This window comes from Cydia fagiglandana, chromosome 1 (assembly GCF_963556715.1).
Source record: "Cydia fagiglandana chromosome 1, ilCydFagi1.1, whole genome shotgun sequence".
In the NCBI taxonomy this organism is placed as follows: domain Eukaryota; kingdom Metazoa; phylum Arthropoda; class Insecta; order Lepidoptera; family Tortricidae; genus Cydia; species Cydia fagiglandana.
The window spans coordinates 15301271-15316109 of NC_085932.1; the positions used below are offsets into that span (position 1 = coordinate 15301271).

At 37.8% G+C, this 14839-nt stretch overlaps 2 protein-coding genes across 3 annotated transcripts in view; both read right to left on the reverse strand.

Moving 5' to 3' along the window:
* Positions 1–11611, reverse strand: part of LOC134665897 (mesoderm induction early response protein 1) — a 242434-nt gene extending 230823 nt beyond the window's left edge. The window contains exons 1-2 of one of the 2 annotated variants that reach the window (XR_010098432.1): positions 7542–11610; positions 4301–6331 (exon numbers count right to left, since the gene is read on the reverse strand). Coding sequence is in view for 1 of the 2 variants with exons in the window: in XM_063522951.1 (XP_063379021.1) it covers positions 10195–11385 (1191 nt within the window). In the remaining variant the exon portion in view is untranslated. Of the gene's footprint in view, positions 1–4300; positions 6332–7541 lie in introns of those variants that run through there. The other variant, XM_063522951.1, reaches the window with a different exon arrangement.
* LOC134664842 (KIF-binding protein-like) lies at positions 93–3198 on the reverse strand. Its single transcript, XM_063521577.1, has 2 exons — positions 1970–3198; positions 93–1487 (listed from the first exon to the last, which is right to left on the reverse strand). The coding sequence occupies exons 1-2, from the start codon at positions 2940–2942 to the stop codon at positions 661–663; spliced, it is 1800 nt and encodes a 599-aa protein (XP_063377647.1). The 5' UTR covers positions 2943–3198; the 3' UTR covers positions 93–660.
* Positions 11612–14839: the final 3228 nt, after the last annotated feature.

Consider the following 14839-nt stretch of genomic DNA (forward strand, 5'->3'; position numbering starts at 1 on the left):
ACTGGCGAATGAAAAGCATCAATACAACATCCATAAACTCAATTAAGCGTATACTTATAGTGAAATCCTCCCATCATTAAAATTGTCAAAACAATTTAAAAGTTTCCTTTATTACAAACATAAGGAATACCCGAAATACCAATTACATGTAAATAAGCATAAAATGTCGAATAAATTTCTCTCTAAAGTTAACCCATGTTGAGATACCACTTGGTACCAGTACAGTATATACTCCATATAGTATATTTCGCAAGTTGAATATATAGACTGTACATACTGAGTAAATGGGATCAACCCTGGAATCGTGATATTGCACAATACACTACTTCACAGCACCCGCTCAGAAAAGCTTAGAAAAGATGATTTTTAAGCACTAAATAACAATTAGGATTTGATTTTGTAATCTATTGTTCTTCAGCTAGTATTTTCCTTGCAATGCTGTGATGAACATTTTTATGCTTCACTTGACAGCAGAGTTCACCTTATGTGCCTGGAAACTCAGCAATGCTCAAGATTTCCATGCTCATGCTACGCCTTATTATCAGAATTAGGAGTAAACAACAATTTTGCCATTTGAGAAACCAATTACATATTATGTATCTGGCTACTAAACAAGCAAAGCTCTGGAAATTGAATAACATACAAACAACATAATGCAAGTTACTCAAGTTGCTCCATTTGTAACTTTTTAATTTTTATGGGCAGAATCTGCACCATCTCCTTACACAAACTGTATTCTTCTTGCATCATTGAAGCTGCATCAGGGTCATTAGTACAGATGTCCACAACAGCCTGATATGAGTCAAAACTCTTCTTAGCATTCTCTAGTTGAGTGTTCTTATCTAGAGCAATTCTCTTCATACTATTTCTACCTATAAATGCATACGCACTTATTACAGGCCTTACATGATCACTATCTAGTTTAAGTGGCATTCTACCATTTTTATCCTTTACTGAATTGATGAAGTGATCATACATTTCAATACTCTTTTCACATAGTGCATTAATTTTCTTCAATGCATGTGGGGTAGGTCTCTCATTGGAATGATTTAGCTTTTCCAATTTTATGTTGAGTATGTCAGTGTAGACTTCGCCGAGTTCGTACCACAGTTGCCGACAGTACTGCAGGTAGTATGTAGGATTGATTTCTTTGATTAGTTCTTCCAGCATGTCTATACGCCGCTTGTGCATTTTGGCGCGTCTTTCATCATCCTCTTCAAAAAATGCCAGATATGAATAAGCTTGAGAACTGTCCTGAACAAGCTCTATGTAATCTGATGCTAAAGTATCCAATTTGTAGTATTCTTTAGCTTTATTTAACCAGCTCTGGCAACTTAGAAACACTTCTCTGGCATCTTGGTAAGTGAGTAGGAACTTATCTGTAATTTTCTTTTCATATGCAGACACATCCAGATCAGGGAATATTAGGTTTTTAATGTCTCCATCACAGATATTTCCTTCATCTTCAAGTTTCAAATTGGACATGTCTGAAATAGGAAGATATTTAATACAAGATTAAAATTAGTTGATAAATTAAGATAAATAGCAACAATAACAATAAGAGGTATCAATAAGCTGGCATCCTTTTGTCAGATATGTGTGGATACATGGAATGTAATAGAATGCAATACAAAAATAAATACATACACAATATTGATTTCAAAATAAGAGTGTTCTGGTTTAATATTAACTGCATTATTTTGGTGATAATGGTTTCCAAAGGTAAAAAGATCACAACTTCAATCTGTTCTAAATTATGTCATCTATTTTTGACGATTTTTGACCCTAAAATCATCCATAAATCATGCTTTGAATGACCCCGTTTCCTCCTAGGTCATGCTACCATCATCCAATGTCCAGACCCCCTCCCCCCTCCCAATTTGAAATGACGTAATTTATGAATTGACCCATAGTACTTGCAATAATAAAATATATGTATGAATATAAAATCCAAAATATCAAAACTAACCAGTTACTGCATCAGCGCTCATTTCACTGTCCGTCATCAACCTAGCCTTTGAGGCAGTCATAAGCAGCAGGCAATACTTCGCCCAGCACCGAGCCACATCTGCTGATCTATGTTTAAATGTTTCCACTTTAGCTAAAAATGCATCATCATTACTGGCCGACTCCATCATTTTCTCCTCGTACTTCTCAAGGATCGTAGAAGCCGCTGCTAAGTGATGTCTTGACTGGTAAAAACCATTCTGCTCAGCAAAGAACTGAGACAGCGTGGCTGAATTTAAAGCCCAATCTATGGGCTCATAGTCCGAGTACTGCAACTGCCTTCGCAGAGTTGAATGACAGTACACACCAGACTTCAAATTCTCTTTCAATGTGCCATACACCTGTGCCAAGTAATACAGGGTCAATGTATATGCTTTCTCCAGTAGCATAAAATCCGATACAGGAGTCTCCAAGTTCGCAATGATTTGTTCAATAGGCAAAGGCATTTGTAAAGTACATTTGAAAGATTCATAGAGTTCTTTGGCTTTAAGTAAAAATACTTTAGCTGTTTCCGGATTATCTCTACTTGACCATAGAATGCCTAAATTATTGTAAATATTAAGCACAGTCGTAATGACCTCTGGTTTTAAAGAGTTTTCGGAGAGTAGATCCACTGCTTCTGTAAGAACCTTCTCGCTGGCCGTCAATTCCTCCGTGTCCATGTTAATGATGCCGATGTTTAAGAGAACTGTTCCCAGCATCGCATCCAGCTTTACCCTGTCCAAATCGGTCTGGGACCTTATTATTTTGGTAAGAGATTCTCGCATGGTCAACAATAGCTCTTTGGCTTTGTATTTGGAGAGATACGGCTCAGTTTCCGGGTCATTTTTGCTCTCCTCGTCGAGTAACTTCCTTACTTTATAATAGCTCTCTTTGAAATCGTTAAGCACTTCTTTCTCAGTCATATTGTCTGCCGTTTCCCCCATTATTTGCATATCACTTTTTCATTTGATTATTCCATAAGATACACCAACTTTCACTTTATTCACAAATTAAGTCATTTAAAAACGAATTAAATCTATATATATCAATTAGTTAGCTCTTTTTAAAATTTTGTGGTTTGGTTATTTTCAATATCAAATTATCAATAGTATTCAATTACATTTTCTTCAAATTTGACATGTGTTTTTTTTTTATTTAGTGCATTAGCGACTTGCGCACTTCGATGAGATTATAAGCCTCTGCAGACTTTGCAACAAATCGGGTGATTTGTTTGTCGGCTAAAAGGCCCGTTCACATCACGTTCAGGTTCAGACGGTAGTATCAAATCATCAATTTGATCAGGAAAAAATTGGCGTCAATCTCATCTAGCGTCCACTCGATTGACATTCGAGCGCCCGAAATTTAATAAAAAAACCGGCCAAGTGCGAGTCGCACTCGCGTTTCTAGGGTTCCGTACAAAGTCCGACTCACGCTTGACTGCACATTTCTAAAGGCCGCTGAACACAATAGGCCATCGCCGGCCATTCTGGGGGATGCATTTATGCGTTAGAGGGAGCAATTGATATTGCTCATTCTATCGCATGGCTGCATCCCTTGGACTGGCCGGCGATGGCCCGTTGTGTACTGGGCTCTTTACTCTCATCTCTTCCTTCTCATTCTCTTTCCTGTCATCTATAGGTAAAGAACTATTTTGTATTTTTTTCAAAATTTTAGACTCAGTAGTGCTCAGTAGTTTCGGAGGTAATGGGAGGGAGGGAATCAAAGAATATAATTGGAGGGAATGGTCATTTTTTGGCCATTTTCTTAAATAACTTCGAACCTATCTATTTTAAAAAAAACATGTCTATCTTTGGGTCACTAATTTATAAATTTACATAATATCTGTGTACCAAATTTCAACTTTATTGGTCCAGTGGTTTCCGAGAAAATAGGCTTGACAGACGGACAGACAGACAGACGCACGAGTTATCCTATAAGGGTTCCTTTTATTTCTAACACTATGTTATTTAGCAAAAAATAATCCTTATGATGAAGACTTTCGATCGGTATGGTAAAGCTACAGGTAATTTTTTCTCGTGTAGCGGGTTCGATTCCCGGTTCAATCGTGTAGTTATTTAAAAATCTATAAATGCAGTTTAAATTGTTTTTCAAATTAAAATGATGTCTTCTTTCAGTAAAATATCCTATCTACGATATTTAAGGTACTTTCCCTTGATGTCCCATAGTCTTGGGACACCCTGTATAAATGAACGCTGTGCTCACTCCATAGGGAAAAAATGTGAAAGCTTATTTATTACATTAAAATAACGGTAAAACTTTAGGGTATATTTTACGAAATAAAAACCATCTAAAACTTGCACTGTTTAATGTTTATCTATTTTAGTAACCTTTACACTACCCATTGATTGTGTACATGCTTCGAGCAACACCGGCATCCGACATGTACATGTTCTTATGACAACACGTCTTTTTGTAGAAACCAACATGGTGTTCCTTATTCAATTATGCTAGATGCGTACCTATAGTAAATCATTAAAATTATTGTAATTTATTTATATACATTGTACTGATATCTTATAATCTATGTTATACTGTTATTCATTATTCCTAAAAATCGTTCTCGTCAAAAATAATAAAAATATTCGGTATAAAATGCGATCATCCACATACAAACAATAATATTTGTCAGTTTTAAAATTAGAGTCAGAGTGTTCTCAAGCCCAATCTATACTTGGTCAAACAGATCTTGTCAGTAGAAAAAAGCGGTAAATTTCAAAATTTTGGCGCGAAGGGATATCGTCCTATAGAAAATTTGGATTACGCGCCTTTTTTTACTGACAAGATTTGCTTGACCAGCTATAAAACGGCACATGTTAAACTTATTAAAATTGTAAAGTAGGCGAAAGTCACAAAAGGCCTAACTTAGTACAATACAATATGTATTAAAAAGTGTGTAGAGTTCCGCTGTTGAATGTTCGTTACAATACGCGGACTTACCTATAATATATATATACCAGTAGGGTTTAGATCAGCGGTCGGCAACCTTTTAGCAGCCAAGGGCCACATAGCAGTTAACGAAGTGGACGCGGGCCGCACTTTGTTGATATTTACGACTTTATCAGACATTGTCATTTGTCTTTATTACATACAAAATAGCCAGGGAGGCTCGCGGGCCGCATGTGAGTTTCCCGGGCCGCATGCGGCCCGCGGGCCGCGGGTTGCCGACCGCTGGTTTAGATGGTCGGTTTTGTATCATTTGTCATCATGCCTGTCACGTTCCAACAAGTATGTAAGTGCGAAAGTGACGCATTACAAGTGATAAAAATGCGACCATGGTCCATGATACCGCAGCAGATAGGTATTTTCATCTATATATAGTCATGCCTGTCTGCCTATCCTCGGCATTACTCTAACATAATTTTGTCCAGTTTTCTGAGAGTTAGATAAACACACACACACATAGGTACGATTGTACATCCAATATATAAGTTACAGGTAACTTTAACTAGGCAGGTCTGCCTATTATAAGTTTACACCAAGCAAATTTCTGATATCCTTATACATTTCACAATACACACACAGTATAAATTTAGTAATCAAATAAATATGATGTGAGACACTAACCATGACAAAATAAAAACAAGAGGTACAATTTTAATGTCGATTATGGATGGCTGACTTATTATGAACCTACTAATGATCACTGGGAAAATCGCGTCTTAAGACAAAAGTGAACGACGCTAAGTGACCGCTTCTCCAAACCATAGTTATAATAGTATGTGCTTGTGCACTAGTGCTGCACTTTGCACTTTGGCGGCATCGGCAGAACATTGCAGTAATACCACAGAATAAATAATAGTACTACCGTACAAAAAGGACACTTCCTACAAACCCGAAGTTTGACAACGGTTCAGGGTCGAATCATGCTATCCCTTTCAAATATATAGCACTATCCCTTTCGGCTATTTAGGGTTGTCAAAAATCAAGTGATTATCTTATCTGTGGTCGTGCACGCAAAAGGAAGTCAAGTGGTGCCAACCCTAATAATTGCTCGGAGCAATGCTGAGCCGAGCGGAGCCGAGTTTGACCGAAGTCAGGAGTTTCGCACCCCTGGCAATGGGGAAACCCTGAACCGCGGTCAAACTTCGTTTTTGTAGGAAGTTTCCTTTCTGTACGATAGAACTATTAATTATTCTGTGCCATTGCCATTATCAAATCTGTGGTCGTGCACGCAAGAGGAAGTCAAGTGGTGCCCACCCTAATAATTGCTCGGAGCAATGCTAAGCCGAACGCAGCTGATTTCGACCGAAGTCAGGAGTGTCTCCCCACTGGTAATACTCCCTATTACGTTAAAAACGCACAGCAGCCCAAAGCAGATAGCCTGCAGCTAGGGATTGCAATCCGGTCCGGCGGATCCGGTAATCCGGCCGGATCCGGCACATTTTTCATGATACCGGATCCGGTCCCGGATCCGGTAAAGTGAAATAAAGCGCTGAAATATAAAATAACAGCTTAAAACACTGCTAAAATTTAAAAGTTCTCGCCAGTATTCGAATTTTCTCGCTCGCAAACAGCAACACAACAACTTGTTTGTTAATTGACGCCAGTCTTCTAGCCGACGAAATATGTGTCGTGAGATTTCCGTGCACCGTAAGTACTGGATTGGTTTATATTCAATTTATTGTGTTGTTACATTGTAATTTAATGTACATGTTCTTTCGTTTTATTTTGTACTTATAATAAGTGTTACCTGCATTTAAAATATAATGAATAAATATTTATAAAATTAAATAGAGAAATATATGTTGACTTTTGACGACCGGTCTGATCTAGCCAGTGGGTAGTGATCCTGCCTGTGGAGCCGCGATCCTGGGTTTTCGAATCCCGGTAAGGACAATTATTTGTGTGATGAGCACAGATATTTGTTCCTGAGTCATGGTTGCTTTCTATGTATTTAATTTTAAATATTTGTATATTATATATCGTTGTCTGAGTACCAACAACACAAGCTTTCTTGAGCTTACCGTGGGGCTTAGTCAATTTGTGTAAAAATGTCCTATAATATTTATTTATTATTATTATTTATATGTTATTTTGTTATTATTATGTTACTAAATGTACTTGTATAGGTATACACGTTTATTGATTTTGTTTGCTAAAACTAAAATGGTTGAATTGAGAGCACCTTTTTGTTGGAAATGTGGGTTGGGCTAAAGATATTTTAAGAGAAAAAGAAGATTTTATTTGTGGTTAAGTAATGAAAACGTTGATTTTTGAAACTTAAAACAGCCGTCATCGAATTAAACTGTTGTGAGACATACTAACATTGAATAATTTACGGTTTAGACTCGCTTGTTTTTAGTCACTCGCGCGACATGTTTCGGAGAGCCTAGGTCTCCTGTTAAGACACCCGTTTTATTAATCCATTAAAAAATATCCTTAACTTCGCATATAACGCTAAAAACATGATAAAATACGTGACTTGATGAATCTTTTATCCGCAATACCAATCCGGCCGGATCCGCCGGATTGAGGCCAAAATCCGACCGGATCCGGCCGGATTCAAAACCAGTCCGGATTGCAATCCCTACCTGCAGCGAAAAATAACAAATTGAAACGCATGAGCACGACAGAGAGCGCTAACATATCTACGTCCCTACTATACTCATAAGCCCCCATCCTACGAACGCTTTTGCAACGCGCGTTAAAATAAAAAAGCGTTTGCGCTTTTTATCAAGCGCTGTTGGATTTTCGACTTTAAGCCTTGGTCGATAAATCGAATTTAGAGTGCGGACAGATTCTACCGCACTTTTAACGCGCGTTGAAAAAGCTCTCATGCGAATGGGGGCTAAATCTCCCTCAATAGTTATTTACGATACAAGTGCGGAAAAGAGGAAATTCGAAACGAGTGGCGATAAACTCCCTTCGGTCGTGTTTTCATTTATCGCCACTCGTTTCGAATATCCTCTTTTCCGCACTTGTATCGTAAATAACTATTTAAACTTAAACCTGCTTTTTTGCATTTAACGCTTTAGATCTGCTTCAAGCTTAAATAAATTCATATACAAGTATATTCTCTTAAATACTCAAACAAACGGAACACGCAACTACACTTAATAAATACTTAACTAAACTTAACACTGTTCCTAGGAAAGGAAAACTAGCAATCGGGAAGGATGGTAAACCTTAATTGCTCAATAGATGGTGCTCTCAACGATGGTACTTTTTTATAAGGGAATTCGAAAATATCATAAATCGCAATTTTATCGTATTGACAGTTAGATACCTACTTTCCCTGTTGCGGTTGTGATTCTGAATTTCATACACCATTTATTTTATACAATCTATATACGATAGGCCTCGGTAAAGTCCCATTTACACTGAGAAAAAGAGTATTCACAGTTGTGTATTAAACGACATTGAAACGACTGGCAGTGCATCATGCGATTATTTGATTGTATTTATTTCCTCGCAGGTGTAATGAAAAAACATTATGAGTAAGCATCCTCCAAGTGAATGTCTATCGAAAATTGTAACAACAATTCACGGAACTGATGTACAGTCAGCCAAGAAAGTGGTTTACCACTTTTCGACTCTATTATCTGATTGATAGTCGAAAAGTCGTAAACCACTTTCTTGGCTGACTGTACAGGGAGCTCTATTATCACATATGTGACGTTATCTACGAAAACGGACCTTATTGTCGATAGCGCTCACGCCATTATTAACGATGCTCCGATATAAATACAATACCGCGCGACGCTGTGCGGCGTAAGCGCCATGGACAATAAGGTTCTTTTTCAAAGATAATGCCCCATATAAGTTCTTGCAGATTAGTTTTTGTACCATTTGGAAGTTTGTAAGGTTTGAAAACGGATTTCATTTCACATGAGTACCTAACTGCCGCCAAAAGCGCTCTTAAATACATATAACAAATGAACCAAAAGTGATGTATATTCACCTTGCTATTTGCTTGGGTAAAACAGACATGAAGGCTTTTGAAACCCGATACACCCGTTATGCCTTCTTGAAGGAACAATATTGAAAAACGACAAGGTACTAAATCATTAGGCCTTAACAAATTTTTAGAAGTAGATTTTTAGTTAACTCATTTCATAAAATAATAATCGAAGATATAAGTACCTATAAAAAAATCGAGCAGGTACCTCAAAAGTGCCTTATACTAACTACGTACTCCATACAAGTCCCCCCTGGCATTTAAGGAGTGAATTGCCTTGCCAAGCATACCTCACATTTAAAGACCACTTAAGAATAGGGCAAAGTAGACGTACTTTAGAAAGCATGGGAAATCAATACTTTTAAATTTAACTTGAAACAAATAAATTTTTCCTAAATATATACTACTATAGATACAAAACAACTAATTTCGCAGGAGAATCGATCGATTTAGTGCTTCTCTGTATGTTCAAAAGCCTGCTGCAGACAACTCTTAAGTCGCTATACTGTATAACAGGTAGCTATTTCAGTTCAACTAAGTGGAAGCCAGATATTTTTTCACATAGGTACTTGTAAAATGATGAACACTATATTTAGAAATTTTAGAATAAAATTGGAGAAACATTTATAGCTAAATTTTTTCCATATATGGTAGCTTAAAACCCTAATTTTAAATTTCTTGCATTTTAATTTTAGTATTCTTAAAAAAGTTGATCATATGATACCTATACACACAATATTTTATTTTATAATTAACTACATAATTTGTGTATTGTATTGGCCGATTTTAATACTGGTTTTAACTGGATATCTCAGTTCAGATAAAAGTCTGTAATTTGACATCTGAACTTTCCTTTAAAGATAATGAATCTTTTGATAAAACAAGAAAATTTACAATAAAATTATTCAAAAGTATTTGTTGCTAGGCCTAACACTACTTTAACACATTGAGCCTGAAACCTGCTCCGCGAAAATATTTTTTTGTCCACAAAGTTATAGTGATGGACAAAACATAAAACATTTAGAAAACACTGAAAATGCACCTTTAAGACCCACATAATCACTTCTTGTAAAAAGATAAACTATACATTTAATGTTTTGAGTAAAGTTAGTTCAGTCAATGCCTTGGGAACTAACCACTGTCTAACCCAATAAGTCACATTTAGTACTAAGTTTCTCTAAAATTGCAACTTACTATGCTAATTTGACTGGATAAATCAAGCTAGCATTCAGCATGCTTTGTACATGCAAAGAAAAACAGTGTGGCCTTGCCTTTACATACAAATATTAGGAGCCATGGTCTGGTTCCTGTTCTTCTGTGGACATGGTCCTCGGAGGAGCAGAGTGGTTTAACTGAGAGAACACTTCTTTTTCTCCTAAAGCCAGCGGGTCCGGCTGGGCATCAGAAGATGGAGCATAAACCATCATGGGGGATGGGGATGCTGGACGCACAGTACCTGTTCCACCTGTAGCCTCTTGCTCCTCTAAGAACCTGTCCATATAATCAGTATGTCCTGGATGAAGAGTATACTTTTTCTTTTCTAACCTAGCTTTGTTAGCAAATATATCATGTCGTTCTGTCTTCTTCCATATGTAATAGAACTGTACCAGTTCACCAACAGACCGAGTCCTTACTTTGTTTTGCCTTATGAGGTGAAAATCTTTACCGTGAGCTTTAAGGCCATTTTCGAAATTGCGGCATTCTTCTTCAGACCACAAGCTGGCATGTGCTGGGGTTTGGGCAGAGATGCGCCGTCGCCGGAGAGCCTCCTCCACATTGTGACCGCACTGCTGCAACAGGAACAGGGCCTCTTCGTCATCCCGCAGCTGCTTTCCTTTAGGCACTGCTTCAACTCCATTGCCACAATTTAATGCATTAATTTTCTTCATGTAATCTTCAATAACATTTTCCTCTAGGACAGTAGGGTTCCAGAGCAACTTATCCTCATTTTCATATGGCAGTGCATCATCATAGCTACACAAGCCCTCTGGAATGCCTGCTTGGAAATCACTACCAACCATTATAGTTTTCTTCCAATCGTCTTCATCGGGGCTGTAGTCATAGTCTTCTTCTTCTTCTGAGGGGGGCCGGGAGCCGGAGCGAAGGCATCTTGTCGCCTCAGGGCTTGTTGTCTCTGTGTACAACTGCTGCAGTTCAGATTCAGGCTTCTCTACTTCTTCGGGAATGGGCTCGTCAGGTATAGTTTCGGGTGCTGGCTTGTCCATATTCTTGTCTAAGCCGTACAAGGCTAGCAACTCATCCAAAGGCATGTCCCCTTCACGTTGCAGGCTGTTCAACTCCGCCTTAGGATCCTGTTGCTCCCCTGCCGCCAACGCTTCCTCTTCCTCCAACGTGCGCTCGTCGTCGAAGTCATTCACCATCATATCAACAGTAGGCTCGAAGAGAGACTTGTCGCTCCCCACGTCCATACTGGCATCGTGTTCGCTTACACTGGTCACCAGCGCGCAATCAGTCATGACTACAGCCACCACAGACCAGAGTGCCACCGAAGATCACATCACAATAACATTCTCGCTAACTTTGAATTTTACAGCTGTCTCATAAATTAGACTACTATAGCGTATAAAATATACCAAGAGAATAACATTTAATGCTAATTTTAATGCGAAATACTATAAACCAAACAAAAATATTTTGACACGAAATCGTACATGGCTGACACTAAATGTTGCCAGGTGTTACACTACGTTTTCTACCATTCATGGTTGAAAAAAAAAAGCTAAAGTTAGCCCGGCCGCACACGTATTATACGCAATTTTCATACGGTTTCCGTCATTGACATAGATATCTAGATATCACCAGACCAGGACCATTTTTAGTGCCCCATTAGCCCGTCCTTAAATATTATACGACAATGTATCGTCAATGGTTTCCGTACGGTATGACAGGTGGGAATTGTGTTGAAAAATTGGTACCGTCTGTAGAGCACGGACGTAGAGATTAACTGGATGGCGGACATTGGCCAAAAAGTGTGTCCACATGAGATAGTCAAGGTGGGCCGTTGTATCTCTTTCTAATTAGGGTGACCATACGTCTTATGTATGTGGGATATTAGGATAACATTTAAATATATAATTTGACCAGGATCTTTCCTTAATCGTGCATAGTTATATTAGTAATAGAAATCATACTGTCTTTTCGCCTAAAAAGGGATGGATATAGTTTTTCTCTTCTGTAAAACGCTTCACACAACCTTAGGTACTTAATTTAGTTGTTCTAAATGGTGTGTTCACATTACGGCACCTATGCAATTAAAACTGCACGAGGCCATGCGCTTGGCGAGGAAGAGAACCCTATGGAGGAACCTGGTCTTCAACAGAAGGATATGATGTCACGATCCTCAGTATTGAGGGACCAAGTGAAGAAGAAAAGCTGTTACTAGTAGGCGTAGGTACTGGATCACGAACATGGTCGATCGTCAGGAAGGTGGTCCGCCGTAACGTCTGTTAAGAACACAGGTATGAGTGAGAGAGATAGAGAGACAAATATGCTGACAGAACCAGGGCCCAGTTTTATAAAGTTACAAGTTACAAGTTTACAGGCGTTTACTGGCAACACTTCCTCCGTTTTTTACAATTTGCGTTTTATAAAAGTACCGTGTTACAATTTTACAGGTTACAGGTACAAGTGCCTGTCGCTCAACCATAGACTAAAATATGGGAGATTAATAGTTTTAAACTCATAATCGAACAAGCGTTTTATAAAAATATTGTAAATTACAAGTGTACATTGGTAAACTTGTAACAAAAAATGACATACGTCTTGAGTCCTGTAACAGCACAACAGCAGCTACTTGTAGTGTGTCTGATTCGCTCTTTTGCTCGTAATTCTTAAGTTTAATTAAAGTTATTCGTTTTCTGAGATATTTTAAACTGTACTCTTTATTGTTAGGCACTAACGCCAAAGATTGCGCCAGGGCATGCTTACTTTTCCATGCACTGACCTTATCAGTTTTTGTTAATGTATCTGAAATATATAGTAAATAGGAAATGAAGTGCCAATATGTTTGATATTGATTTTATTGATGATTCGTTTTATTTTATCTACTAGGAAACGGAAAGGGATTGGTGCCGATATTTGTCGTTGATTTATTAGCATTCGTCTCTTTATTTAAGTATAGTGCATTCACATTATGGTAAAGTGTACTATATATTCATAATTTTCGATACACAGCGTACTTATCTTTGAGCCACTACCGAAAGATACATTGTAATGTGAAACAGTACTTATTTACTTATTAGGTAAATATTTCATTAAATCTAACTTAATCTGAATCTGAGAACGGCCCGAAAAGTATATCCTTGGCATCAAACACCGCTCTCAACCACTCGATTTCTCCTTCATTTCTGGCCATTTTTCCAATACTTAACAGCAAACAATAACACAGCATTTAGTAGAGCACAGAGTATCTATGAATTCTATGACAGACATTTTTTTTTAAATAGTGATGTCCTTCGCACCTGTAAATTTCACATGTAATCGAGATTGACCGTGGTGCTTTACAACTGTAATTATCTATGTGTATTTATAAAACACCTGTAGCCGTACACAGTGCATTACAGGTGCCTGTAGCCTGTACTCTTGTAACCTGTAACTTGTAACTTTATAAAACTGGGCCCAGAGGGTCTACTGTGAACCATGTTCGACGTGTTGCCTCTCTGTCACACTTACATACGAATTTACAAGTGCGACAAAGACGCAACGGGGTAGGCTCTCAGGACAGTGGAGGAATTACATACAGTCTTTGCCGCCTTAGGCCCCAAGCCCTACATAGCAAGCTCTAGCCGCCCCCCCTTTCTCAGCACCCATCATATAGACTGCCGCCCAAAATATCTGGCCGCCCTAGGCCCGGGCCTACTCGGTCTTAGGACAAATTCGTAACTGCCTGAGGGTCGCGTGGGTCCGCTACGCCCGCTTGCTATCGTTTTTAACTAGGACGCTTGTCACTAGACCATAGACATCGAAGTTTGAAAATTGCGAGCATCTTTCTCTGTTACTGTAATTACTCCTTTATAGAAGTAAAAGAGAAAGATGCCCGTAATTTGCGAACTTCGGTGTTCACGGTGCTAGGCCACCTGTGCGAAAAGAGAAGAGTCGTGAAATGTAAAGAAATTAGTGATGTGCCGTTCTTAGTAAATTTTCCAAAGAGGGTAAATTCCCAGTAACGTTTCTGGTATCGTCCCAAAAGTCAGTAAATTACGATAAAGTTCTATTTTTCTTTTATTATCAATGTGTTTATTATTATTATAACAATGCATAAATGTGTCTGTAATGTTTAAGGACTTTGGATTTCAATTTTGGTAATTATTTATTCTGTATTGGCTCTCATTTCACCAATTTAAACATGCCGAAATAAATACATACCTATTTATATTAACTTACTTAAGTACCTAATAAAAATTGTGTAACACTGATTCTCATCGTGCCGACATCATAGTCACCCTAATGAGTTTGACAATGTTGTCTTGTATTTTTATCGCAAAATATAATAATTGTGGCTTCCTGGTGAAACAATATTCCACAATTAGAAATTCTTTCACTCCCACAACCTTTAACGCAACATATTTTCACCATTTTTAGGAAATTTTGCATTCACGTGTTTTGATAACATGTCATGACGATAGGGATACCAATTAACATTCAAAGTTTCTACAATGTCTACCACACCAAAATTAATGTATTTTTTTGTTGTCCACATGCTTGGTTAAATCAGTTAATAATATTGACATCATACTTATTTACAAATTTCTTAAAAGATATCAGAACCTTACTCTGAATATAGCATTTAAATAATATAAGAAGTTATTTAATTTGAGTAGTATATTGATATAAATACTACCACAATGGTATATTTTTAACATTGGCAGCACGTGCGAGTGAGACACCGCGACCCACCTTTGCTATCTCAAG